General features: G+C 29.4%; 1 protein-coding gene across 1 annotated transcript; it reads left to right on the top strand.

Annotated features, from left to right (window-relative positions):
* Nucleotides 1-55: 55 nt before the first annotated feature.
* LOC111419449 (fatty-acid amide hydrolase 2-A-like) lies at nt 56-25,537 on the top strand. The gene is made up of 9 exons (XM_071195372.1): nt 56-184; nt 9,714-9,987; nt 10,038-10,475; nt 18,704-18,815; nt 18,871-19,022; nt 19,082-19,327; nt 19,380-19,544; nt 25,177-25,359; nt 25,413-25,537. Exons 2-9 carry the CDS (start codon nt 9,814-9,816, stop codon nt 25,497-25,499), a joined length of 1,557 nt encoding a protein of 518 aa, XP_071051473.1. The 5' UTR covers nt 56-184; nt 9,714-9,813; the 3' UTR covers nt 25,500-25,537.
* Nucleotides 25,538-25,703: the final 166 nt, after the last annotated feature.

Here is a 25,703-nt window from a genome sequence, read left to right as displayed (position 1 = left end):
CGATTACAACAATAAAAATACGTAAAGAGTTGATAAAAAGCCGCGTATAAGTTAACAAACAGCAGTATGTGATTAAACGCTGAAGCGGTTGGTTCGAAGTGTGATAACAATAAATAGTTCATATTTGTTTATGTGAGAGGTGTTACACATAAAATTTAAATTTAATCACCAACGAATAAAGAAAGTAAGATTTTTTTTAATTACAAATTCATTTATAACTTTGAAGTACAACGTCAGCTTTTTATTGGTAATAATTCACGTCTCTAAATTGTTATTTAAAATTTATAACTCATAATTAATAAGATTCAACGTTTAAAAATTCATAACGAAACCGTATAATTACAATCGATTTTTAATCTAAACGATTTTTGTTTTCCCAAACTACAACAATAACGATTAAAAAAAGAAATGTGTGCGGCTCGAATATAAATACATTCATTAAACGATTTGAATCACTTAATTCAATGTCAAGCGTGTCAAAATTATTTAATTTATTGCTACCGCAATTTCAATTCGATTTTTATACCCGATCGATTGCAATTCAATAATAATGACTCGCCGCAATGTTTCCTGTAAACAACTATTTTTAAATGGTTAAAAATGTTTCCGATAAACGAAGGAAAGTTTAAAAACAAAAAAAAAAGACCTTAAACTTTAATAAAATGCCTCACTAATTTAAAACTTATTTTATTATAGATGTAAACATCTAATGAATGTTTATTTAGAACGTTAATTTTTCACACATATAGATGTAATATTTTATTAGGAATTTTAAAAAATTATCAAGGCAAACGTGAACGTTTTACTGTAAATGATGATGAGACCTTAATAAATAAGCGAGTGAATAAGAGTTATATATTATTAATAAAAATAAGTAAATAAAAAATTATGTTTTTTAATTTAACACAAATTTTATACAAAAATTTATTTGGTATGTGTTAGATAAAGTATAAGTGATTATACTAATTTTTTTTTCAATTATTTCAAAAATTTATTTCTCAAAAACTAAAAGCGATTTTTCAAAACGGCTTGCTGCATTAAAAAGAGGATACTTTAATTAATAATTGGTGATATTTCCACAAGGATCCTTCAAGGAATTAATTTTATAGCGAATTTTGAAAGTTATCGATGAAAATTGCAACATCGAAAATTTTATCAAAACTTCAAATATTGTTTTCTCAAAAATTAAAAGTTATTTTTCAAAACGGGTTGGTTCATTGGAAAGAGGACACTTTTATTAACACTTTGGAAATTTTTCATACTCATATTCCAAGAAGTGGATTTTATACGAATTTTTAAAACTTAATCGGCGAAAATTGCAAAATTCGAAAAAATTGTCAATTATTTCAAAAATTTTTTTCTCAAAAACTAAAAGCGATTTTTCAAAACGGCTTTTTGCACTAAAAAGAGGATACTTTAATTAATAATTGGTGATATTGCCACAAGGATCCTTCAAGGAATTAATTTTATAGCGAATTTAGAAAATTATCGATGAAAATTGCAACATCGAAAATTTTATCAAAACTTCAAATATTGTTTTCTTAAAAACTAAAAGTTATTTCTCAAAACGGGTTGGTTCATTGGAAAGAGGACACTCTTATTAACACTTTAGGAAATTTTCATACTCATATTCCAAAAAATGGATTTTATACGAATTTTTAAAACTTAATCGGCGAAAATTGCAAAATTCGAAATCATCGTCGATCATTTCAAAAATTTTTTTCTCAAAAACTAAAAGCGATTTTTCAAAACGGCTTTTTGCATTAAAAAGAAGATACTTTAATTAATAATTGGTGATATTTCCACAAGGATCCTTCAAGAAATTAATTTTATAGCGAATTTTGAAAATTATCGATGAAAATTGCAACATCGAAAATTTTATCAAAACTTCAAATATTGTTTTCTCAAAAACTAAAAGTTATTTTTCAAAACGAGTTGGTTCATTGGAAAGAGGACGCTTTTATTAACACTTTGAAAAATTTTCATATTCATATTCCAAGAAGTGGATTTTATACGAATTTTTAAAACTTAATCGGCGAAAATTGCAAAATTCGAAAGAATTGTCAATCATTTCAAAAATTTATTTCTCAAAAACTAAAAGCGATTTTTCAAAACAGCTTTTTGCACTAAAAAGAGGATACTTTAATTAATAATTGGTGATATTTCCACAAGGATCCTTCAAGAAATTAATTTTATAGCGAATTTTGAAAATTATCGATGAAAATTGCAACATCGAAAATTTTATCAAAACTTCAAATATTGTTTTCTCAAAAACTAAAAATTATTTTTCAAAACGGGTTGGTTCATTGGAAAGAGGACACTTTAATTAACACTTTGAAAAATTTTCATACTCATATTCTAAGAAGTGGCTTTTATACGAATTTTTAAAACTTAATCGGCGAAAATTGCAAAATTCGAAAAAATTGTCAATCATTTCAAAAATTTATTTCTCAAAAACTAAAAGCGATTTTTCAAAACGGCTTGTTGCATTAAAAAGAGGATACTTTAATTAATAATTGGTGATATTTCCACAAAGATCCTTCAAGAAATAAATTTTATAGCGAATTTTGAAAATTATCGATGAAAATAGCAACATCGAAAATTTTATCAAAACTTCAAATATTGTTTTCTCAAAAACTAAAAGTTATTTTTCAAAACGGGTTGATTCATTTGAAAGAGGACACTTTTATTAACACTTTGGGAAATTTTCATACTCATATTCCAAAAAATTGATTTTATACGAATTTTTAAAACTTAATCGGCAAAAATTGCAAAATTCGAAAAAATTGCCGATCATTTCAAAAATTTATTTCTCAAAAACTAAAAGCGATTTTTCAAAACGGCTTTTTGCACTAAAAAGAGGATACTTTAATTAATAATTAGTGATATTTCCACAAGGATCCTTCAAGGAATTAATTTTATAGCGAATTTTGAAAGTTATCGATGAAAATTGCAACATCGAAAATTTTATCAAAACTTCAAATATTGTTTTCTCAAAAACTAAAAATTATTTTTCAAAACGGGTTGGTTCATTGGAAAGAGGACACTTTTATTAACACTTTGAAAAATTTTCATACTCATATTCTAAGAAGTGGCTTTTATACGAATTTTTAAAACTTAATCGGCGAAAATTGCAAAATTCGAAAAAATTGTCAATCATTTCAAAAATTTATTTCTCAAAAACTAAAAGAGATTTGTCAAAACGGCTTGTTGCATTAAAAATAGGATACTTTAATTAATAATTGGTGATATTTCCACAAGGATCCTTCAAGGAATTAATTTTATAGCGAATTTTAAAATTTATCGATGAAAATTGCAACATCAAAAATTTTATCAAAACTTCAAATATTGTTTTCTCAAAAACTAAAAGTTATTTTTCAAAACGGGTTGGTTCATTGGAAAGAGGATACTTTTATTAACACTTTGAAAAATTTTCATACTCATATTCCAAGAAGTGGATTTTATACGAATTTTTGAAACTTAATCGGCGAAAATTGAAAAATTCGAAAAAATTGTGGATCATTTCAAAAATTCATTTCTCAAAAACTAAAAGCGATTTTTCAAAACGGCTTTTTGCATTAAAAAGAGGATACTTTAATTAATAATTGGTGATATTTCCACAAGGATCCTTCAAGAAATTAATTTTATAGCGAATTTTGAAAGTTATCGATGAAAATTGCAACATCGAAAATTTTATCAAAACTTCAAATATTGTTTTCTCAAAAACTAAAAGTTATTTTTCAAAACGGGTTGGTTCATTGGAAAGAGGACACTTTTATTAACACTTTGAAAAATTTTCATACTCATATTCCAAGAAGTGGATTTTATACGAATTTTTAAAACTTAATCGGCGAAAATTGAAAAATTCGAAAAAATTGTGGATCATTTCAAAAATTCATTTCTCAAAAACTAAAAGCGATTTTTCAAAACGGCTTTTTGCACTAAAAAGAGGATACTTTAATTAATAATTAGTGATATTTCCAAAAGGATCCTTCAAGGAATTAATTTTATAGCGAATTTTGAAAGTTATCGATGAAAATTGCAACATCGAAAATTTTATCAAAACTTCAAATATTGTTTTCTCAAAAACTAAAAATTATTTTTCAAAACGGGTTGGTTCATTGGAAAGAGGACACTTTTATTAACACTTTGAAAAATTTTCATACTCATATTCTAAGAAGTGGCTTTTATACGAATTTTTAAAACTTAATCGGCGAAAATTGCAAAATTCGAAATCATTGTCGATTATTTCAAAAATTTTTTTCTCAAAAACTAAAAGCGATGTTTCAAAACGGCTTGTTGCATTAAAAAGAGGATACTTTAATTAATAATTGGTGATATTTCCACAAGGATCCTTCAAGAAATGAATTTTATAACGAATTTAGAAAATTATCGATGAAAATTGCAACATCGAAAATTTTATCAAAACTTCAAATATTGTTTTCCCAAAAACTAAAAGTTATTTTTCAAAACGTGTTAGTTCATTGGAAAGAGGACACTTTTATTAACACTTTGAAAAATTTTCATACTCATATTCTAAGAAATGGATTTTATATGAATTTTTAAAACTTAATCTTTGTATGAAAATTACTTGGCATATGATCAGATAAAGTACTACTTCCGGTTAAGTGATTTGATCGAAATTTGATATTTGATGTTTATAATGATTATTGATTACAAACCTTTATATGACATTTCCTTAATTTATCGCAATTAAAAATGTCACTTTGTATGAAAATTACTTGGTATATGATCAGATAAAGTACTACTTCCGGTTAAGATATTTAATTGCCATTTACTATACTCTGTTTTTAAACCAGGAGGAGTATTTTAAATTTGCCACCAGATTGACCTTGCACGTGATTGGTTGAATGGGAGGAAGGTTCACACACAGGCAATTTTGAATTTTGAATTTGAAGGTTAGGTTATTGATCGTTGGATCGTTTCGTGTCATTATTGTAAATTTTGTGTTCTTAAACTCTTCTTTATTATATTTTAAAATAAATACACTCATAACTTCAATGTTAGTTTGTATGTTTAGTGTTGACGATAACAAACGAAAATAAATACAATAATAAGTAAATAAATAAATAATAAATTATTAATTTAAATTTACCGCTAAAATATCTAGTGATATTTTCTGGTGATATTTCCTAGTGTAAATCTGACTTTCGCGTTTACTCCTCCTGGTTTAAAAACAGAGTATAATAAAGTGTTGATTATAATTTTTGTATATTTGTTACAACATATTAGTTGTTTATTTTTGTGCAGGATTATACCAAAAAGAAGATTTGACGCAAAAAGTAAAAAAAAAAATAAGAATGTCATTTTGACATTGCAAATGACATTTTATAGTTAACGCCACTATTGCCCGCTAGATGGGATTAATTAATCAAATCCACTAAAGTCCCTAGATTTACAAAGTACCGTGGTTCATGAAGCCTGTTTTCGAGCCAAAATGACTCTTCAGAGTACCACGAGAAAAAAAGAAAGGAAATTTGGCGTAATGTTTTGTAGTTTTAAATTTCCCGCTTGACTTTCGAACTAAAATGGCGTCAAACCGCGGTACTCTGTAAATCTAGGGACTTTAAAATCCACAATTGGATCGCGTTATACATTACTTGATTAAGCGACATTTTATTGTTTTTAGAGATTTGAGTTTAAACATGCCGCATTTTTCTTAAAAAACCAAAAAGTTCGATCTTTCAACTATTAATTTTGACTTATAAAAAATCCTTTAAAATGAATCCAAACTCGACGTATTTAACTTTGAAATCAATGGAGATACAACCACTTCCGGTTTGAAACGTCAGCGTTAATTTTGACATATTTGTCATCTTCATTAAAAAACCTTTAAAATGAGTCCAAACATGACGCATTTATCTCAAAAACCAAAAAAGGTAGAATAAAAAACATTAAACACGAAGTTAGCAACAATGAAGATAGCGATTTAATTTTTAAATATTAATACCAACCTTAATTTTTGTTTTTTTTTATTATATTTTTGTTTTTGTGACAAATATTAAGACATTTTATAAAAATTAAGAATATGTCAAAATGACATTGACATTTCAAACCGGAAGTTGCTTATATCTCGAGTAATATTGGAATTAAACGTATCATGTTTAGACTCATTTTAAAGGATTTTTCACGACTATTACAAATATGTCAAAATTGACGTTGACATTCTTAACCGGAAGTTGTCCATAACTTCATTAATATTGAAGATAAATATGTCGTGTTTGTACTCATTTTAAAGGATTTTTAATGAAGATTACAAATATGTCAAAATTGAGGTTGACATTTTAAACCTGAAGTTAATTATCATATAATAGCCAACTTCATGGTGCTCTTTCATGATGTATTCTTTATTAAAAAAACCTTTAAAATGAGTCCAAACATGATGTATTTTTGTCAAAAAACCAAAAAGTTCGATCTTCCAACTATTAATTTTGACATATTTGTCAACTTTCTAAAAAATCCTTTAAAATTAGTCCAAACTCGACATATTTAACTTTGATATTAATGTAGACTCAATCACTGTCGATTTGAAACGTCAACGTATATTTTGACGTATTTGTCATCTTCATTAAAAAACCTTTAAAATGAGTCCAAACATGACGCACTTATCTCAAAAAACAAAAAAGTTAGAATAAAAAACATTAAACACGAAGTTAGCAACAATGAAGATAGCGATTTAATTTTTAAATATTAATACCAACCTTAATTATTGATTTTTTTTATTATATTTTTGTTTTTGTGACAAACATTAAGACATTTTATAAAAATTAAGAATATGTCAAAATGACATTGACATTTCAAACCCGAAGTTGCTTATATCTCGAGTAATATTGGAATTAAACGCATCATGTTTGGACTCATTTTAAAAGATTTTTCACATCGATTACAAGTATGTCAAAATTGACGTTGACGTTCTTAACCGGAAGTTGACCATAACTTCATTAATATTGAAGATAAATATGTCGTGTTTGTACTCATTTGAAAGGATTTTTAATGAAGATTACAAATATGTTAAAATTGAGGTTGACATTTTAAACCTGAAGTTAGTTATCATATAATAGACAACTTCATGGTGCTCTTTCATGATGTATTCTTTATTAAAAAAACCTTTAAAATGAGTCCAAACATGATGTATTTATCTCAAAAAACCAAAAAGTTCGATCTTTCAACTATTAATTTTGACATATTTGTCAACTTTATAAAAAATCCTTTAAAATGAGTCCAAACTCGACATATTTAACTTTAATATTAATGTAGATTCAATCACTTCCGGTTTGAAACGTCAACGTCTATTTTGACATATTTGTCATCTTCATTAAAAAACCTTCAAAATGAATCCAAAGATGACCAACTTATCTCAAAAAACAAAAAAGTTAGAATAAAAAACATGAAACCCGAAGTTAGCAACAATAGCAAAGGATTTTTTACGACGATTACAAATATGTCAAAATTGACGTTGACATTTTTAACCGGAAGTTGTCCATAACTTCATTAATATTGAAGATAAGTATCTCGTGTTTGTACTCATTTTAAAGGATTTTTAATGAAAATTACAAATATGTCAAAATTGAGGTTGACATTTTAAACCTGAAGTTAATTATCATATAATAGAAGTTTTATAAATGATGTTAATCTGGTGTTGGTCACTTTTCAGCACTTTCTTTTTATTTTTAACGTAATTTTGGGTCATTTTTGGGCCACAAAGTTAACACTTCGTCCTTAATTTCATTTTACAACTTTTTAAACTTTAATTTTGTAAAATGGGTAGGATGAGGGATGTTAATCTGTTTGTAGAGTTGCTGAAGATGGCCAAGGACCGAAACTAGTTAGACTTAAAGTCTATATAAAGCGCCCTCCACACGATCAATATACAGGGTGTCCAATTAGTGCGATATCGGACGATATTTCCTTACAGGGTGTCGCTAGAAGAAAATGTTTATATATAAAGTTGTTTGGTGCTCGAAGGTGCATAATCCAAAAATATTTTTGTTTATACAGGGTGTTGCAAAAACAAAGTACAAGGTAATATTCGAAACTTCGTACCTATTGTCCTATAAATAACTTGATAACTATTGCAAATAGGTGAATAATTTAAGATAAAAAAATATTTTATGAGGCATTCCATTTAAAAAAAATGAGATATAGCTATTTCAAGTTTCTGGTATTGAGTACAATATTACGAACACCCTGTAGAACGTTACCAGATTTTTATAGGGGCATGAAGTTACTGTAACTACGCATTAATAATCTACAAAAGATTTGCTTTGTAGGGTCTTAAATAAATTAAACGTGCGGACGGAGATTTTTTCACAAAATGTTGAATATTTCAAAAACGGTAAAATTTTGGTATAGGTAATGCTTAACAAAAAGTATGTCGAATTTTAAGGGTAATTCAAAAATGTAATAAAATATGGGGTGGTCCATTTAAATGTACAAAGTTGTACCTTATACTTTGTTTTTGGAACACCTGTATAAACAAAAATATTTTTAGGTTATGCACCTTCGAGCACCAAACAACTTTATATATAAACATTTTCTTCTAGCGACACCCTGTAAGGAGATATCGTCCGATATCGCACTAATTGGACACCCGGTATATTGTCAATATCTGAGTATTGACAATATTATTGAACGTGTGAGTAGAAAGATTGACATTTTGTCAATATTGAAAGTATTGATGGGATGGTTTGACGAAAACGAAAATATTTGATATATTGACAATAAATATTGATAGTCTGAGGAAAAAATCTTGAAAATCTTTTGGCGTAGATACGCAAACCTCATTTTTTGGGAAAACGTGTCTCTCTTTAGAAGACACGTATGTGTCTTTGTTATATGTATAAATATTGATAGTCTGAGGCAATTACAGTTTGTCAATATTTATTGGCCATATTGACAATATATATTGATCGAGTGAAGGGCGCTTAAAATAGAAACCAGTTGAAAAGTACAAAATGAAACTCTTCTTCAAAAATTTTTACACGAAACATCATTTTGACTCTAGTATTTGTGATTAAATTTATGCCACATAACGCGGTTCAATTATAAACTCAATAAATCATCAATTAAGATTCAAAAAGCTTCTAAGATCATTAAAAAAATCTGAATTTATTGCTGTCTGTCCCAGAAATAATATTTTATTTTTTTATGCAAATTAATATTAATAAAGAAAACGGTTACAAGGTTAATCAAAAATAGGAAAGATAATTTAGAGATTAAAATCTCAATGTTAAGGACGCAACTCCATATTAAATTTAATCTTTATCAATAATAAAAGATCGTTCACCTTAAAATTAAAGAACGCATTGCATCATCAACAAATTTTACTTTCTCTTCTTAAAGATCACCAAGTGAATATCATTAAAATCTTCAAACAATTTCACACAAACAAAAATTGTTTGCTTTCTTAATAAACAAGTTTTAATTAATTTGGTATTAAAACCAAAATTTGCTCAGCTACTCTAAAAGCTTTAGATCCTCAACAACAAAAAAATAGCGTTAAATTTATTTCATAAATTAGCTAAACATCTAAAAGCAATTATTTCTTGCAACAATTCGTTTGAGCAATACATTTTTTATTCCTTGTCAACCTCATTGCATAAGAATCTATTCGAAAAAAAGAAAATAACAAAAAGGCCGAACAAAACGAAAAGAACATCAGATTTCTCCGACTTTAATAATGCTCTATGTAGGTACAACGGCACGCCACAGAACGTTAAATCGCTTTCACAATCTCCGAAGAACGCACCGGATGAACAAGCATTCGAAAACAATCAAACAAGAATTAAAAAGATGGTAGAATTCGGATATTTATTAATTTTATTCGCACAAAAAATCCTGGCAGTTTTATTAATACCGTATTTTTGGTGGATTTCGAAAAAACCCAAGAAAATAATTCCAAAAATCGATAACCCCATCTTATTTTATAGTGCAACAAAACTATCAGAAAAAATTAGAAATCGAGAGGTAAGTCCAACTTTTTAAATTAATTAATATTAAATTAATCCAACTTTAAGCTCACATCCGAACAAATTATCAAAGCTTATATCGACCGTGTAAAAGCAGTCGATATAATTTTAAAAGCTGTGGTTCAAAATCGATTTGACATCGCTTTAGCCGAGGCTAAAAACGTCGATGGTTATTTAAAATCGTGCGATTTAACCGAAAATGAATTAAAAGTTAAATATCCTTTATTGGGAGTTCCAATAACTGTCAAAGAAAGTTGTAGTTTGCAAGGAATGTCTTATAGCGTTGGTTCAAAACTTCGTAAAGGAGTCGTTGCAAAATCGGATGGAATCGCTGTTAAAAAGATAAGGGAAGCCGGGGCTATTCCAATTTTAGTTTCAAACACGCCCGAATTGTGTTTATTTTGGGAATCGAACAATTTAATTCATGAGAGAACTTGTAATCCTTACGATACTAATCGAACGAGTGCGGGGTCTTCAGGAGGAGAAGTAAATTTAATCAAATATACTCAGTGGTAAAAAAATGCATTATCTAAAATGATGAAAACAATGTAACTAAAAATATACTATGTAAAGATATTGAAGCAACGACTTCTCTAATCGCATCCTTTAATTGATCAGTAGTGGCATTTATTTGAGGTGTGCGATAAACAATTTGTTTCAATCAGCTCCATAGGAAAAAATCCATTAATGTTAAATCTGGACTCCTAGGAGGCCACTGAACTGGTCCTTGTCTCCCAATCCAGTGGTCTGGAAACGTATGGTCTAACCGTTGCCCAATAATGTGCTGGGCATCCATCTTGTTGAAAATAAAATGAACGACTGTATTCTAATGGAAGATTGTCTAATTCACCATCGAGGAAATTTCTTAACTTCTACTTTTCATTCGTCACATTCTACTTTTTTCATATAATTTAGGTTCTTAGAATTGGATAAATACAAAATTTTATACAACGCTATTAAATCGTGAAGTATAGCTAAATACAAAATTGTTTAAACTAAATTGGTTATATAGTTTACTTCGATGTAAGGTTTCTATAAATAAATCTTTAACTACAGATGTCTCACGTAACTGGTTCGTTAGAACTTTTTCAGGTTCCACTATTCGTACAATTTTGAAATTTTGGTAGCATGGGTTGTTCATTCGGAACTTTCAATTTAAAATATTTTCAAGATGGCTGTCACTTCCGGTCTACCGGAAGTAGACCATAACTTCGTTATTTTAAATAAAATGCTATAGTTTTTATTACGCCATTTAATTGTACGTAAAAAAATAGATTAACTTTGATAAAAGTTATCGGTTCTAAACTTTTTTTGGTAAATTTCACCATGCTGTTTAAAACCCCATATCTCAGCCAACGTTCATTCAAAAAAGGTGTAAATTGGTACGATTATTCTTCAGATGCTGTCAAACAGATTGTCATTTGTTGTATCGGAGTATCTTATACAGGGTGGTCAAAAATAGAATTATTGTTTCTCCATTTTCAATGGCGAGAAAGTAGAAAATTTTAAATGGAACGCACCATGCTTTTTTAGCCTATCAGAAAGGGAATTTAATTCTCTATAAATTATCTACGTTGGTTAACAATGTATGTTTCTTTTTGTTCTGTTTCAGACCATTCTTCGTCATCTTCATCTTCGTTGCATCCTGCCTCATATAGCTCTTGTTCTGATTCTTGTTCTTCGTCATATTCATCTTCTTCTTAGCGATCTTTTTCTTCTTCCTGGTCTTCTGCATTGTCTATTATAAGTAATCTTTTAGTCTCCATACTCATCTTTTTATGTTTTCTAGAAATGTGCTGTTGAAAATTACTTATAAATGGATCTGAGCTGAGTAGCACTCTTTTAAATAGATCTTTATTCGTATCCAGTCTACTACATTTCCTTGTGTGGCTCTCTCTAAATTTTCAGATTTTTTTCTTATTAGCTTCTTGCGCTTCTTCCGACAACTTTCCAATAGGTAGTAGAGGTTCTTTAATGACTGCAGATCCATGTATCAAAATTTTATGAACGCTGGTTGGCATATAGTACCAACCATAAAATGGACGTACTTTTCGGCAGTTTTGAAACAGTATTTATCAAATTCATTGCAATTAATATTGTACCCACTGTTTAATGAAATCTCTGATGATAATTTAGTAAAAGTACGTATGAACCAGTCACCTTCCAAGTTCTAATTTTTAATCTATATGAAATGTGAAGCAGACACACAAAAAACCCAATGTATGCATGGAGAACAGACAAATCAAACTTAAAACCTTCTAGCTCTACCGTTCATCAACTAACACTAGAAACTTTCGGGTTTTGTCGTGCGTCTTCTAAGAAAAGGTTTGACGTTTCGGATGCCATGTTGCAACCTTCTTCAGAAACACTTCGAACCAGTTTAGTTAGTTAAGAGTTAGTACTAGTTTTAGTTCTAATTTTAGTTCAATTAACTCCGGCCGTGAAAACCTTCGTACTTATAAAAAAGTAGATATTTCAAGTGTTCCAGTTTTTTGCCGCATTGTATCTAACAACGGTTGTTAAATATGCCTGAAACTTTAAGTCTGGTATTCTATTATTGTTATGCGGGTTTACACCAAATATACGAGATTTATCTTTTAAGAAAAAGAATATAAGCATTTTATATGAAAACAGTCAAATAACACACTCAGGCACTGATCATCTTTGATCGCTAATATCTTGGTAAGGAGCAAGTTAAAGCAAGATGTGGTTATCATGTTATATAAAGCACATCTCAAAGAATAAGAATATTCTAGCGCCAAAAGTTCTTCTTGCGTCTTCTGCCAGATATACAGTGTGTCCCCGGTAAGGTATAATTGACGATAAATTTTTGAATTCAAATTCCATCTTTTGCAATTAAAGTCTGGATGCCATAAAACGAAATATAACCAAGTTAACTCAAAGTACCAAAGTTAACGCAAGAAGTTTGTGAACTGTTGCAGGTAAAGTGGTCTTTCTGAGCAATGTACAACAAAAGATGATTAAGATGAAATGTTTGTTATGTTAAATTATAGCGATATACCGAATTTTATTAATTTAACATATAAAAGAAAAAATGAGTTTTTTCTTGAAAATTTTTTTCTAATATTCCGTTTTACAATAAAAACAAATGATCTGAGTGAACTAACAATTATCATTTGATAGCTTAGGTTTAGCCTTATTGTCAAATATTAATTGATCATGTTTACATTACAACATACAATATTTATAGTGAAGTGCTATGGATTGTGGAACATTTGTTACAATGCAGTTTTATGGCAATTTGAGGAAATATTTGGAATTTTAGTAGATAAAAAAACAATTAAGAGAGTTGTTAAAAAATTTTCGGAAACGGGCAATGTAGAAAATAAAAGGAAGGAAAAAAAGCTTTCAGATGAATATGATGCGGGGTCGATTGTTGCAGTAACGAACGCAATAAAGGCAAAGGGCAGTTCAAGTCGATATAAGTAAATCCCATTTACAAAGAATTTAAAATTTAGTTTAAAACAAAAAATTGAAACTGTTATTAGAGAAAAGGGCTGAATTATGTGTTAGTGTTGGTGGTGATATCATTGAATAAGCTTTTATGTTAATTTAGTTTAGATCGAAAATGTTTTGTTAATCTTATGATTTAAAAATCTGCACATTCTGCTTTTATATCCTAAATTAATAAAATTCGGCATATCGCTATAATTTAAGATAGCAAACAGTTTATCTTAATCAACTTTTGTTGTACATTGCTCAGAAAAACCACTTTACCTGTAATGGTTAACAAACTTCTTGCGTTAACTTTGATACTTTGAGGACATTTGACGTAAAACTTGGTTATATTTCGTTTTATGACATCCAGACATTAATTGCAAAAAATTAAATTTGAATTCAAAAATTTATCGTCAAATGTACCTTACGGGGACACACTGTATATGTTAAAACATTTGGTTGTAACTTCAAGTAGGTGTTAATTAGATTTAAAAGAAGTGCTTATTATGTATTTCTGCAAAAATATTTTAAAAATTAGAAAAGTGCCAAATGAAGACCTTTCTATACTGTTCAATATAGCAACAACGCATTGTCTTGATAAAGTGGAACACAATATATTTTCTTCATCTAAAGTTGTAGCATTTTATGATATTATTTAATACACAAGAATTGTAACACTGTTTTATTGCGTACAGTTGGCACTAGAAAGTACATAAGACTTTATTCCTTTCACCTCAGTCTATTAGGACCTAAAGTACATGTAACATGTAAAAAAAAACGAAAAGAAAAATTTCGAAAATTTGATTTTCGTTCACATTTTACCGCTTGTGGACCACTGTGTGACGCCTCCGTGGTATTCGAAAATGCGGATTAGAGTCATTCCAATATTGTGCATGTTGCGAAGCCACACCACCATTGGTCGAAAAAGTTGATTCATCAGAAAACATTTTCTTATGAAATCCTCTTTCCATACAGCCAACCCACAAACAAAAATCCAAACGTTTTGCTTCATTGCCGACTTCCAAAACATTATTAAAAACTGGCTTGTATGGATGTATCTTGTTGTGTTTTAATATTTTCTGAATTTGCGACATTTTAACAAATTGGAGATATTCAGCTCTTCTTCTTAATGATAATTTCGGGTGTTCCTCTACTGAATGTAATGCCAACAATGTACTTGCATCATTTTCATCGTATCTCTTCTTTTCTCTAGGTATTCGCAACAATGACCCAGTGCTTGAAAACTTCAAAATTATTTTACGGCAAGTAGTCTCAGAAACGTACACATTGGGGAAGTTTTCATTAAATTCCTCAATTACACCAAGTAAATTTTTTGCTGTAAAGTAAGCATTTCAAGATGACAATACTACGGCTAATAAAGTATAAAAGCGAAGTGTCAATAACGCTTATCACTATCAACGCCTACTAGTACAAAAATGATAATACAGATAAATAAAAGTAGGCCGATCTTTTCGAAAATTGGTATTAGAGATTACTTTTTACTTTTGAACAATTTTTCCAAGTAACTTATTTCCTTATCTTCTCAAATAAATGCACTTTACTTTTGTACCATTTAAAGTTTTTTCAATTTTCTGAACACCGCGTATAAAATATGTTAAATGTTTCTATCCCAATCTTACTCTAAGAACTAGCAAATTTTTTTATCAAGATTAACTTTTTCGATAAAATTAAAAATAAAAAAGTTTTTCCTATTCAACACCTTTTCCGTGGACATACTGTATAGTCTTCTGAAAGCATTGCCAACAATATCTAGCTTTCTCCAAGCAACTAGTAGTCTTTCCAAGAATATTTAGCATTCTGAAAGTAGTTAATAGTCTTTTGGAAATAGTATCTTGTCTTTCTAAGCAGATAATAGTTTCTCCCAGCAATATTTACCCTGCTCCAAGCAGGTCGTAATCTTTTCTAGTAGTATACAGGTGTCTCCGAAATGCATGTACATACATTAGTTTTAGATAGAACAAAATGAATTTTTGTTAATTATTCAATAACTATAAGAAATATACCCCACAAACTATATATATATTTGTTATCAGAAGAAAACAACAAATTATTTTAGATCATAGCCAACTATGGTTTCCATTTAAAAAAATAAAGTTGCCCCTATAATGTTTTATTTATAATACTCCATCTTTGATAATAAATGAGATATTCGCGATTGTCGTTTTCGCAAAATTTACAGTTTTTGTCGATAGGGCGCAAACAAAAGACGATAGCTGTTCGGAGTTTTCGGCATTAGCATTTTCTCGAAAAACGAGATCATGACATGTAAGCTACTTTTTTTCTATCTCTTTTAGTTTCGGAGATAGCCTATGCGGACATCGAAATTGGGACACCCTGTACATGTCGCCTAGCAAGAAAAAAAATATGGAGTAATATCCGATGAACACATGACTTTTCCATCATTCCTGTGTATCTGAAATTGTATCAAAACCATAAAAAGACGTTAATTGAATCTAGGAACTCACTTCTGAAAATGGCTTCAATCGATTTACGTGTTTTCGAGTTATAAAAAAATAAAAGATTTTTTTTTTGCTAACTTTGAAGTCCTCTAGCGGCGAAACGAAGCAACTTTGGATATAGATAACTTAACTTAAATCAACCTATTTTGAGCCAAGGAATCTGTGGTCTTCCGTTGTACACGCATTTCGGAGACACGCTGTATAGCTCTGAAAACAGTAGTATTGTAATCTCCAAACACTTAGTACTGTTTTGGCAGCAGTATATACCTAGTCTTTTGAAAACATTAAATAGTCTTTGCCAACAATATCTAGCGTTCTCCAAGCAATTAGTAGTCTTTCCAACAATATTTAGTATTCTAAAAGTAGTTAATAGGCTTTTCGAAATATCTTGTCTTTCTAACCAGATAATTTTCTCTCCCAACAGTATTTACTCTTCTCCAAGCAGGTCGTAATCTTTTCTAGTAATATATAGCGCTCTGAAAGCAGTAAGTAGTCTTATGGAAGCAGTATCTCGTCTTTCCAATCAGTTTGTAGTTGTTTGTTACCACTATCTAGTCTTCTCCAAGCAGATTGTAATCTTTTCCACCAGTATCTAGCATTTTGGAAGCAGTACGTACCTTTTTTGACAAGCATATCTCTTCTTTTCAAATAGTTATTAGTCTTTTCCAGCAGTATCTATCATTCTGGAAGCAGTAGGTAGCTTTTTGGAAAGCATATCTCTTTTCCAAGCAATTATTAAAGTCTTTGAAAGCAATAAGTATTATTTTGAAAACAGTATCTAGTCTTTAGCAAGTAAGTTGTGGTCTTTTTTTGCAGTATCTAGTATTTTAGAAGCAAGTAGGTAACTTTTTGAAATAGTATTTCTTCTTTCCAAGCAGCTTTTAGTCATTTACTAGCAGTATTTAATTTTCTGATAGCAATAATTAGTGTTTTGCTAACAGTATCTAGCATTCAGGAATCAATAAATTAAGAGGGGGTTAGGGCATCAGGTATAGATTTTATGTTATCAACTGTTGCTTCTTGTGGCTGTTGTGGAAGTTTTGCCGCGCATCAAGTTACGCTTCTCGTGGTAGTCAACGTTTTAGCCCGAAAGCTTCTAGTTGTAGTGATAGTGCTAGTTTTAGTTTTAAAAATCGGAAAGCTTTTTCGCTTAATGTCAAAACATCAAAATGACGCTCAACTTTAAACATTTCTGAAGAAGTTATTAAGAAGCTATTTTAAAAATGTGGAAATGATCTTTGTCAGGTTGAAGTTCTGTGTTAGGTTTATCTAACTAGCTTGTTTTCTGTCAGTTTTTGCAAGCCTCTCGTAACAAACAACACATCTACGACATTTTTTCATTTGCAACTTCTTGATGCAAAATATGATGAAAATATGATGTGACAAGATTAGGTCACTGGCGATTGACTTTCTATATTCGATTTTCTATACCATTTTACCCCTCTTCTACGTAAAGAACTTCTGTATGTCTTCATTTGGTCAGATAAATCAATTGTTTTATACTGAGAGTGCAAATATCATGTTTATCTTTCCACTTTTGAATGACTACACCTGCATTGCTTTCTGCTGCAATATTTTCTCCGTTTTGTAGCTTTTTATTCAGAATGTGTTTTGGATTAAATTTTCTGTTGGTTCTCAGTGTTCCAACTAAGTGGGTGTCTTCTTCTGTAATTGATGCGCTAACGAAATACTAGTGTAATAATTATTCGTATAGATTGTACGTCGTTTATCTAACAGGTTGTCAGCCAAAATAAGAACTACTGTTTCAGAAGAAGGCTGGTTTGGTGTTTTGTCCTCCTTTCCACAATAAATTTGAAAATTATACGTGTATCCTTTGTCGAGACATAGTTATATAGTTTGATGCCAAACTTGTTCCTTTTGTTTACTAATGTATTGGCGAAAACTTAGACATTTTCTTTGGGAACAATCTTTTGGAAATTTTTAATTAATAAATTTGCTAAAGGAACAATTTTTTGTAACTTATTTTCAGTTATTACTTCATTATTATGAAAATACCATGTTTTCAGCAAAAATTGGACTAGATTGCGAGGAATTAGATCTTTGATTTTGTTAGCGTACAGAACACTTCTGGACCAGTATGATTCAATGGACAGAAACTGGCAGAGGCCTATCCAAATCAAAATTTCTATGAAACATTCAATTACCTCTTTATTTGTGTCATGCCATTCATGAATCCTGGCTTTAAGTAATTTTGCAGCAGCTCTATACTGGGCTGTATATCTGTTTGTCTCTGTTACCAGTAGCTCTATGACCTCGGAGGTTAGAAATAATTAGAAAAACTTTCTTTCTTCCAACACTCCAACATTTGTTCGCACTATTCTCATCACTACTTTCTTGCATATTTGCTTGAATATTATTTATCATGTCCAATAAGCTATCTGACACGTCTTCGGTTGTGGCGGATGTGCTTGGCTTATTTACATCTCGTAGTTTTTTTTTCTGGCAGGACACTCCTGCCACAATTTTTGTTGTTCTTCTTAGTAACTCATTTTTACAGACACTTTTTATACCGAAAATTAAACACTACCACCTGAATTCAACATACACTGTGTTAATTAATTATCGTACCCGACGTCATCATTGCAAGTATGCAACCAATATCACAGTATGCGTATTGCAATACCCATACTGTGATATTGGTTGCATACTTGCAAACGACTAAATTTGCAGTTTGAAATTGGTCATCATTTTAGGTGATGCATTTTTTCTGCCACTGAGTGTACTTTGAAGAAAACTTAATTTTTTTATTTAAAGGGAAGTTTATTGGGGAGTGGTGCTTCAATAATAGGAGTCGGATCCGATGTAGCCGGTTCAATCCGATTACCGGCGATGTTTAACGGAGTTTTTGGACACAAACCAACTCCAAGTACATAAATCACAAAATTAAATAAATCAAAAAATTAATTTAATTCATATTTTAGGAATCATCCCAATAGATGGTCATTACCCATCAAGTATAAACGACACATTAAAAGATTTCTTAGTAATTGGCCCCATGACGAGATACGCCGAAGATTTGGCGTTAATGACAAAGATAATGTGCGATGAAAAATTAACTTTAAACTGGAATGAGGTAATTTGAATCAATTTAAATCAAAAATAAATAAATCAATAAAACAACTTCATCGTTAGATAGATACAAGCAAATTAAACGTTTACTACGAATATCAACTCGAAAAAGCGTTATTTACCACAAAAACTCACAAAGACATCGAAAGGGCGATTCAAAAAAGCGTGCAAAGTTTAAAAACGTATTCAAACGCAACGATTAAGCATCACAAATTCGATTTGAGTAATACAAACGAAATGTGTCTCTCGATTATTTTCGATATGGAAAATATTCCGAATGTTTTAATGGAATCGATGAAACCGAAAAAAGTATTATTTTTTTTTTAATTGTTATATTAATTTTTTAATAATCTATTTTTAGTCGAGACATCTTTACTTGGAGATATTAAAATCGCTTTTATTTTGTTCCGATTATTCGCTTCAAGGATTATTTTTTTACGCTTTACAACACACGAACGTTTTTATATCGAAAAGAAAATGTGATTTTTATAAAAATAAGGCGTTAATGTTGAAAAATGATTTTTTGGTGAGTTATATTAGATTTTTTAATGTTATTTTAAAACTAGAACTAATACCACACCTAAACTGCTATCAGTGTTAAAAGTCACTTCAGAGTCAAGTTTTTTATAAGATGTTGCGGAGAGGGGAGTTCCATCCAATCAGAAAAGATGGTACTGGTGTGTGTTCTAGACAAGACGGCGCCGCCTTTATTCCTTATGTAGGCAAAATAAAGGGGCGACGTCTTGTATGGAACGAAATATCCTTTCCGATTGAACGAAACCCCCTCTATCCGCATGGCTTATTTCATTTTCTTTTTAATTTTGCTATGAAACAAAAATGATATGACATTTATGCTATAAAAATAGAATTTCTCCTTTGAAAATGACATTTCCAACTTGACATATCATATTTTAATATTATAAATGACATCTCTAACTTGACACAAATCATAAGGAAGTCGCGGTTGGGTTGGTTTTAATTGGATTTGGTTGTATTTGCATAAAAATGATATTTCAACTTAAAAAAAAATATCCCCACCTTGACATATGACATTTAAATCTTAGAAATGACATTTATAACTGGAAATATGACATTGCTAACTTCACACATCACATTTATGCTTTAAAAATAGAATTTCTACTTTGAAAATGACATTTCCAACTTGACAGGTCATATTTAAATAATATAAGTGACATTTCAACTTTGAAAATAACATCCCTACCTTGACAGATCATATTTAAATAATATAAATGACATTTCTGACTAGTAATATTTGGGTTGGATTTGATTAGATTAAGTTGTATTTCCATAAAAATGACATTTCAACTTTAAAAATAATATCCCCACCTTGACATATGACATTTAAATCTTAAAAATGACATTTATAATCAGTAATATGACATTGCTAACTTCACACATGACATTTATGCTATAAAAATAGAATTTCTACTTTGAAAATGACATTTCCAACTTGACATATCATATTTAAATATTATAAATGACATTTCTAACTTGACACATATCATAAGGAAGTCGCGGTTGGATTGGATTTGATTGGATTAGGTTGTATTTCCATAAAAATGACATTTCAACTTTAAAAATAATATCCCCACCTTGACATATAACATTTAAATCTTAAAAATGACATTTATAATCAGTAATATGACATTGCTAACTTCACACATGACATTTATGCCATAAAAATCGAATTTCTACTTTGAAAATGACATTTCCAACTAGTAATATGACATTGCTAACTTAACACATGACATTTATGTTATAAAACCAGCATGTCTACTTTGAAAATAACATTTCCAACTTGACATATCATATTTAAATATTATAAATGACATTTCTAACCTGACACATATCATAAGGAAGTCGCGGTTGGGTTGGGTTTGATTGAATTAGGTTGTATTTCCATAAAAATGACATTTCATCTTTGAAAATAACATCCCCACCTTGACACGTGACATTTAAATCTTAAAAATGACATTTATGATCAGTAATATGACATTGCTAACTTCACAGATGACGTTTATACTATAAAAATAGAAGTTCTACTTTGAAAATGACATTTCCAACTTGACATATCATATTTAAATAACATTAATGACATTTCCAACTAGTAATATGACATAAAAAAAAAAGAAAGAAAATAGAATTTCTCCTTTGAAAATGACATTTAAAACTTGACATATCATATTTTAATATTATAAATGACATTTCTAACTTGACACATATCGTAAGGAAGCCGCGGTTGGGTTGGGTTTGATTTAATTAGGTTGTATTTCCATAAAAATGACATTTCAACTTTAAAAATAATATCCCCACCTTGACATATGACATTTAAATCTTAAAAATGACATTTATAATCAGTAATATGACATTGCTAACTTCACACATGACATTTATAATCAGTAATATGACATTGCTAACTTCACACATGACATTTATGATATAAAAATAGAATATCTACTTTAAAAATGACATTTCCAACTTGACATATTATATTTAAATATCATAAATGACATTTCTAACTTGACACATATCATAAGGAAGTCGCGGTTGGGTTGGGTTTGATTGAATTAGCTTGTATTTCCATAAACATGACATTTCAACTGTGAAAATAACATCCCCACCTTGACATATGACATTTAAATCTTAGAAATGACATTCATAATCAGCAATATGACATTGCTAACTTCACACATGACATTTATGCTATAAAAATAGAAGTTCTACTTTGAAAATGACATTTCCAACTTGACATATCATATTTAAATAATATAAATGACATTTCTAATTTGACACATATCATAAGGAAGTCGCGGTTGGGTTGGTTTTGATTGGATTAGGTTGTATTTCCATAAAAATGACATTGCTAACTTAACACATGACATTTATGTTATAAAAATAACATTTCTACTTTGAAAATGACATTTCCAACTTGATACATCATATTTAAATAATATAAATGACATTTCTAACTTGACACATATCATAAGGAAGTCGCGGTTGGGTTGGATTTGATTTAATTAGGTTGTATTTCCATAAAAATGACATTTTAACTTTAAAAATAATATCCCCACCTTGACATATGACATTTAAATCTTAAAAATGACATTTATAATCAGTAATATGACATTGCTAACTTCACACATGACATTTATGCCATAAAAATAGAATTTCTACTTTGAAAATGACATTTCCAACTTGACATATCATATTTATATAACATAAATTACATTTCCAACTAGTCATATGACATTACTAACTTAACACATGACATTTGTTATAAAAATAGCATTTCTACTTTGAAAATGACATCTCCAACTTGACATATCATATTTAAATATTATAAATGACATTTCTAACTTGACACATATCATAAGAAAGTCGCGGTTGGGTTGGGTTTGATTGGATTAGGTTGTATTTCCATAAAAATGACATTTCAACTTTAAAAATAATATCCCCACTTTAACATATGACATTTAAATCTTAAAAATGATATTTATAATCAGTAATATGACATTGCTAACTTCACACATGACATTTATGCTATAAAAATAGAATTTCTACTTTAAAAATGACATTTCCAACTTGACATATCATATTTAAATATTATAAATGACATTTCTAACTTGACAGATATCATAAGGAAGTCGCGGTTGGGTTGGATTTGATTTAATTAGGTTGTATTTCCATAAAAATGACATTTCAACTTAAAAAAAATATCCCCACCTTGACATATGACATTTAAATCTTAGAAATGACATTTATAATCAGTAATATGACATTGCTAAATTTACACATGACATTTATGCTATAAAAATAGAATTTCTCCTTTGAGAACGACATTTCCAACTTGATATATCATATTTAAATAACATAAATGACATTTCCAACTAGTAATATGGCATTGCTAACTTAACACATGACATTTATGTTATAAAAATAAAATTTCTACTTTGAAAATGACATCTCCAACTTGACATATCATATTTAAACATTATAAAAATGACATTTCTAACATGATACATATCATAAGGAAATCGCGGTTGGGTTGGATTTGATTCAATTAGGTCGTATTTCCATAAAAATGACATTTCAACTTTAAAAAAAATATCCCCACCTTGACATATGACATTTAAATCTTAGAAATGACATTTATAATCAGTAATATGACATTGCTAACTTCACAGATAACATTTATGCTATAAAAATAGAATTTCTACTTTGAAAATGACATTTTCAACTTGACATATCATATTTATATAACATAAATTACATTTCCAACTAGTCATATGACATTACTAACTTAACACATGACATTTGTTATAAAAATAGAATTTCTCCTTTGAAAATGATATTTCCAACTTGACATATCATATTTAAATAACATAAATGACATTTCCAACTAGTAATATGACATTGCTAACTTAACACAAGACATTTATGTTATAAAAATAGCATTTTTACTTTGAAAATGACATCTCCAACTTGACATATCATAATTAAACATAATAAATGACATTTCTAACTGGACACATATCATAAGGAAGTCGCGCTTAGGTTGGGTTTGATTGGATTAGGTTGTATTTCCATAAAAATGACATTTCAACTTTAAAAATGATATCCCCACCTTGACATATGACATTTAAATCTTAAAAATGACATTTATAATCAGCAATATGACAATGCTAACTTCACACATGACATTTATGCCATAAAAATAGAAGTTCTACTTTGAAAATGACATTTCCAACTTGACATATATTTAAATATTATAAATTACATTTCTAACTTAACACATGACATTTATGTGTTAAAAACTTGATATACAGGTGTGTCAAATGTCTGCAATATAGCCAATAACTTCATCATATGTGGTTTTAAAAGAAAATGTTTCAAATACAGGTTTCTTTATTAATCGTGGCGCATTTTCTGGCGATATTTGCTTGTTTGTATTGTTTTTTGTTTCGTTTCTATGGCAACCAACATTGTTATTTTAAATGGGATGCATATATTTTCTTTGCAGGATAAAATATTAAATCAGCATATTACAATCAAAGTAGGTGCCGAAACAACGCCGTTGACAGCTTTAAATGTCAAAAAAATGATAAGTTCAACAATTATGAATAATTAATAATGTATGGGGACGATGACACACATTTAATGTAATTTATTTCGTCATTGGTAGCTGTCTTTGGCCGTCCACTTTTTGGAAAGATTTTTAACACTTCCAGTGTTAAAGAATTTTTTTCATAAAATTTTTTTTTAAAGCTGTCAACGGCGTTATTTCGGCGCCTACTTTGGTTGTAATTTGCTGATTTAATATTTTCAGAGAATGGATTTTTTTCTTATAATCATATATCCTCTATCAAAATATGCATCCCATTTAAAATAATAATGTTGGTTGCCATAACAACCAAACAGAGAACAATGTAAACAAGCAAATATAGCCAAAAAATGCGCCACAATTAATACAGAATTATTTATTTGAAACATTTTTCTTTAAAACCACAAATGGCGGAGTTATTGGCTATATTCCAGACATTTGACACACCCTGTATACAGGGTGTCCAAATTTCGATGGGTTTATCTCAGTTATTATGACAGATAGAAAGTTGCGGCTTTCGGGAACCTGAGCTACTTTTTTGTGAAACTTACAATGGCGCAAACCAAATTCTTCGTTTTTGATATACAGGGAGTGTTTCAAAATTTACGATTTTCAGACATCTCCTGTATCTCAGCTATCAGTAAACGTAAAAACGGGTTCTAATAGATTTTTTCACGTAGAATCCAATGGTGCACGTAGAATTTTTCTAGTCATCACGGTTTTTGAGTTATAAAGAGCTGAGTATTTTAGAAGTTGAGTATTCAGTATTTGAGTTGTGTTTATAACTCAAAAACTGTGATGACTAGAAAAATTTTACGTGAAAAAATCTATTAGAACCTTTCTGGATAGCCAAGATACAGGAGGTGTCTGAAAATCGTAAATTTCTATCTTTCATAATAACTGAGATAAACCCATCGAAATTTGGACACCCTGTACATATTATCTACGTGTTAGTTCTAGTTTTAGTTATTTTTCAGTACCAATTCTAGTTTTTCATTCCCCTTATAAATATGTTTTAAATTTTATTACTTTTTAGGAAAAATTAGGGAATAACGGAGTATTTTTATTCCCGACATACCCAACATCAGCCGTTTTACACAATAAATTATTTGTGGAAACATCCAACGTGGTTTACATGCTGTTATTTAACGTTTTGGGGTTCCCCTCAACTCACGTTCCAATCGGAAGAGACAGTAATAATTTACCAATTGGAATTCAAGTAAGTAAACCAAGAATTTTTTAGAAATACCAACTTTACAGATTCCTTTTTAGGTGGTAGCAGCACCTTATCGCGATAATTTATGTTTCAGCGTTGCCAAAGAACTAGAGAAACAATTTGGGGGGTGGAGTGAACCTTAGATTTAAAATTTATAATCAAATAAAAATAATTAAAAGTACTCACCCCGCAGTTTTTTCCAATTTAGGGAAAGAAGTTGGTGAAAGAAATCTGTAAATAATTAATTGATAAAAATTATTGGAGGAGGTTAAAAGATAATTAATTTACCTCTGTTGAATGTTTTACTTCTTCCAGTAACTCTGATTTTTGAGGAATACTAGGCTATT

This window comes from Onthophagus taurus, chromosome 3 (assembly GCF_036711975.1).
Source record: "Onthophagus taurus isolate NC chromosome 3, IU_Otau_3.0, whole genome shotgun sequence".
NCBI classification, from domain to species: domain Eukaryota; kingdom Metazoa; phylum Arthropoda; class Insecta; order Coleoptera; family Scarabaeidae; genus Onthophagus; species Onthophagus taurus.
This window is presented reverse-complemented; position numbering and strand designations above follow the sequence as displayed.

Bases quoted from the DNA above. Each gene is read 5' to 3' on its own strand.
- LOC111419449 (XM_071195372.1), top strand. From the start codon at position 9,814: ATGGTAGAATTCGGATATTTATTAATTTTATTCGCACAAAAAATCCTG. The intron at 10,476-18,703 runs GTAAATTTAATC...TTTTATTTAAAG, and splicing joins CGGGGTCTTCAGGAGGAGAA to GGAAGTTTATTGGGGAGTGG. The intron at 25,360-25,412 runs GTAAGTAAACCA...ATTCCTTTTTAG, and splicing joins ATTTACCAATTGGAATTCAA to GTGGTAGCAGCACCTTATCG.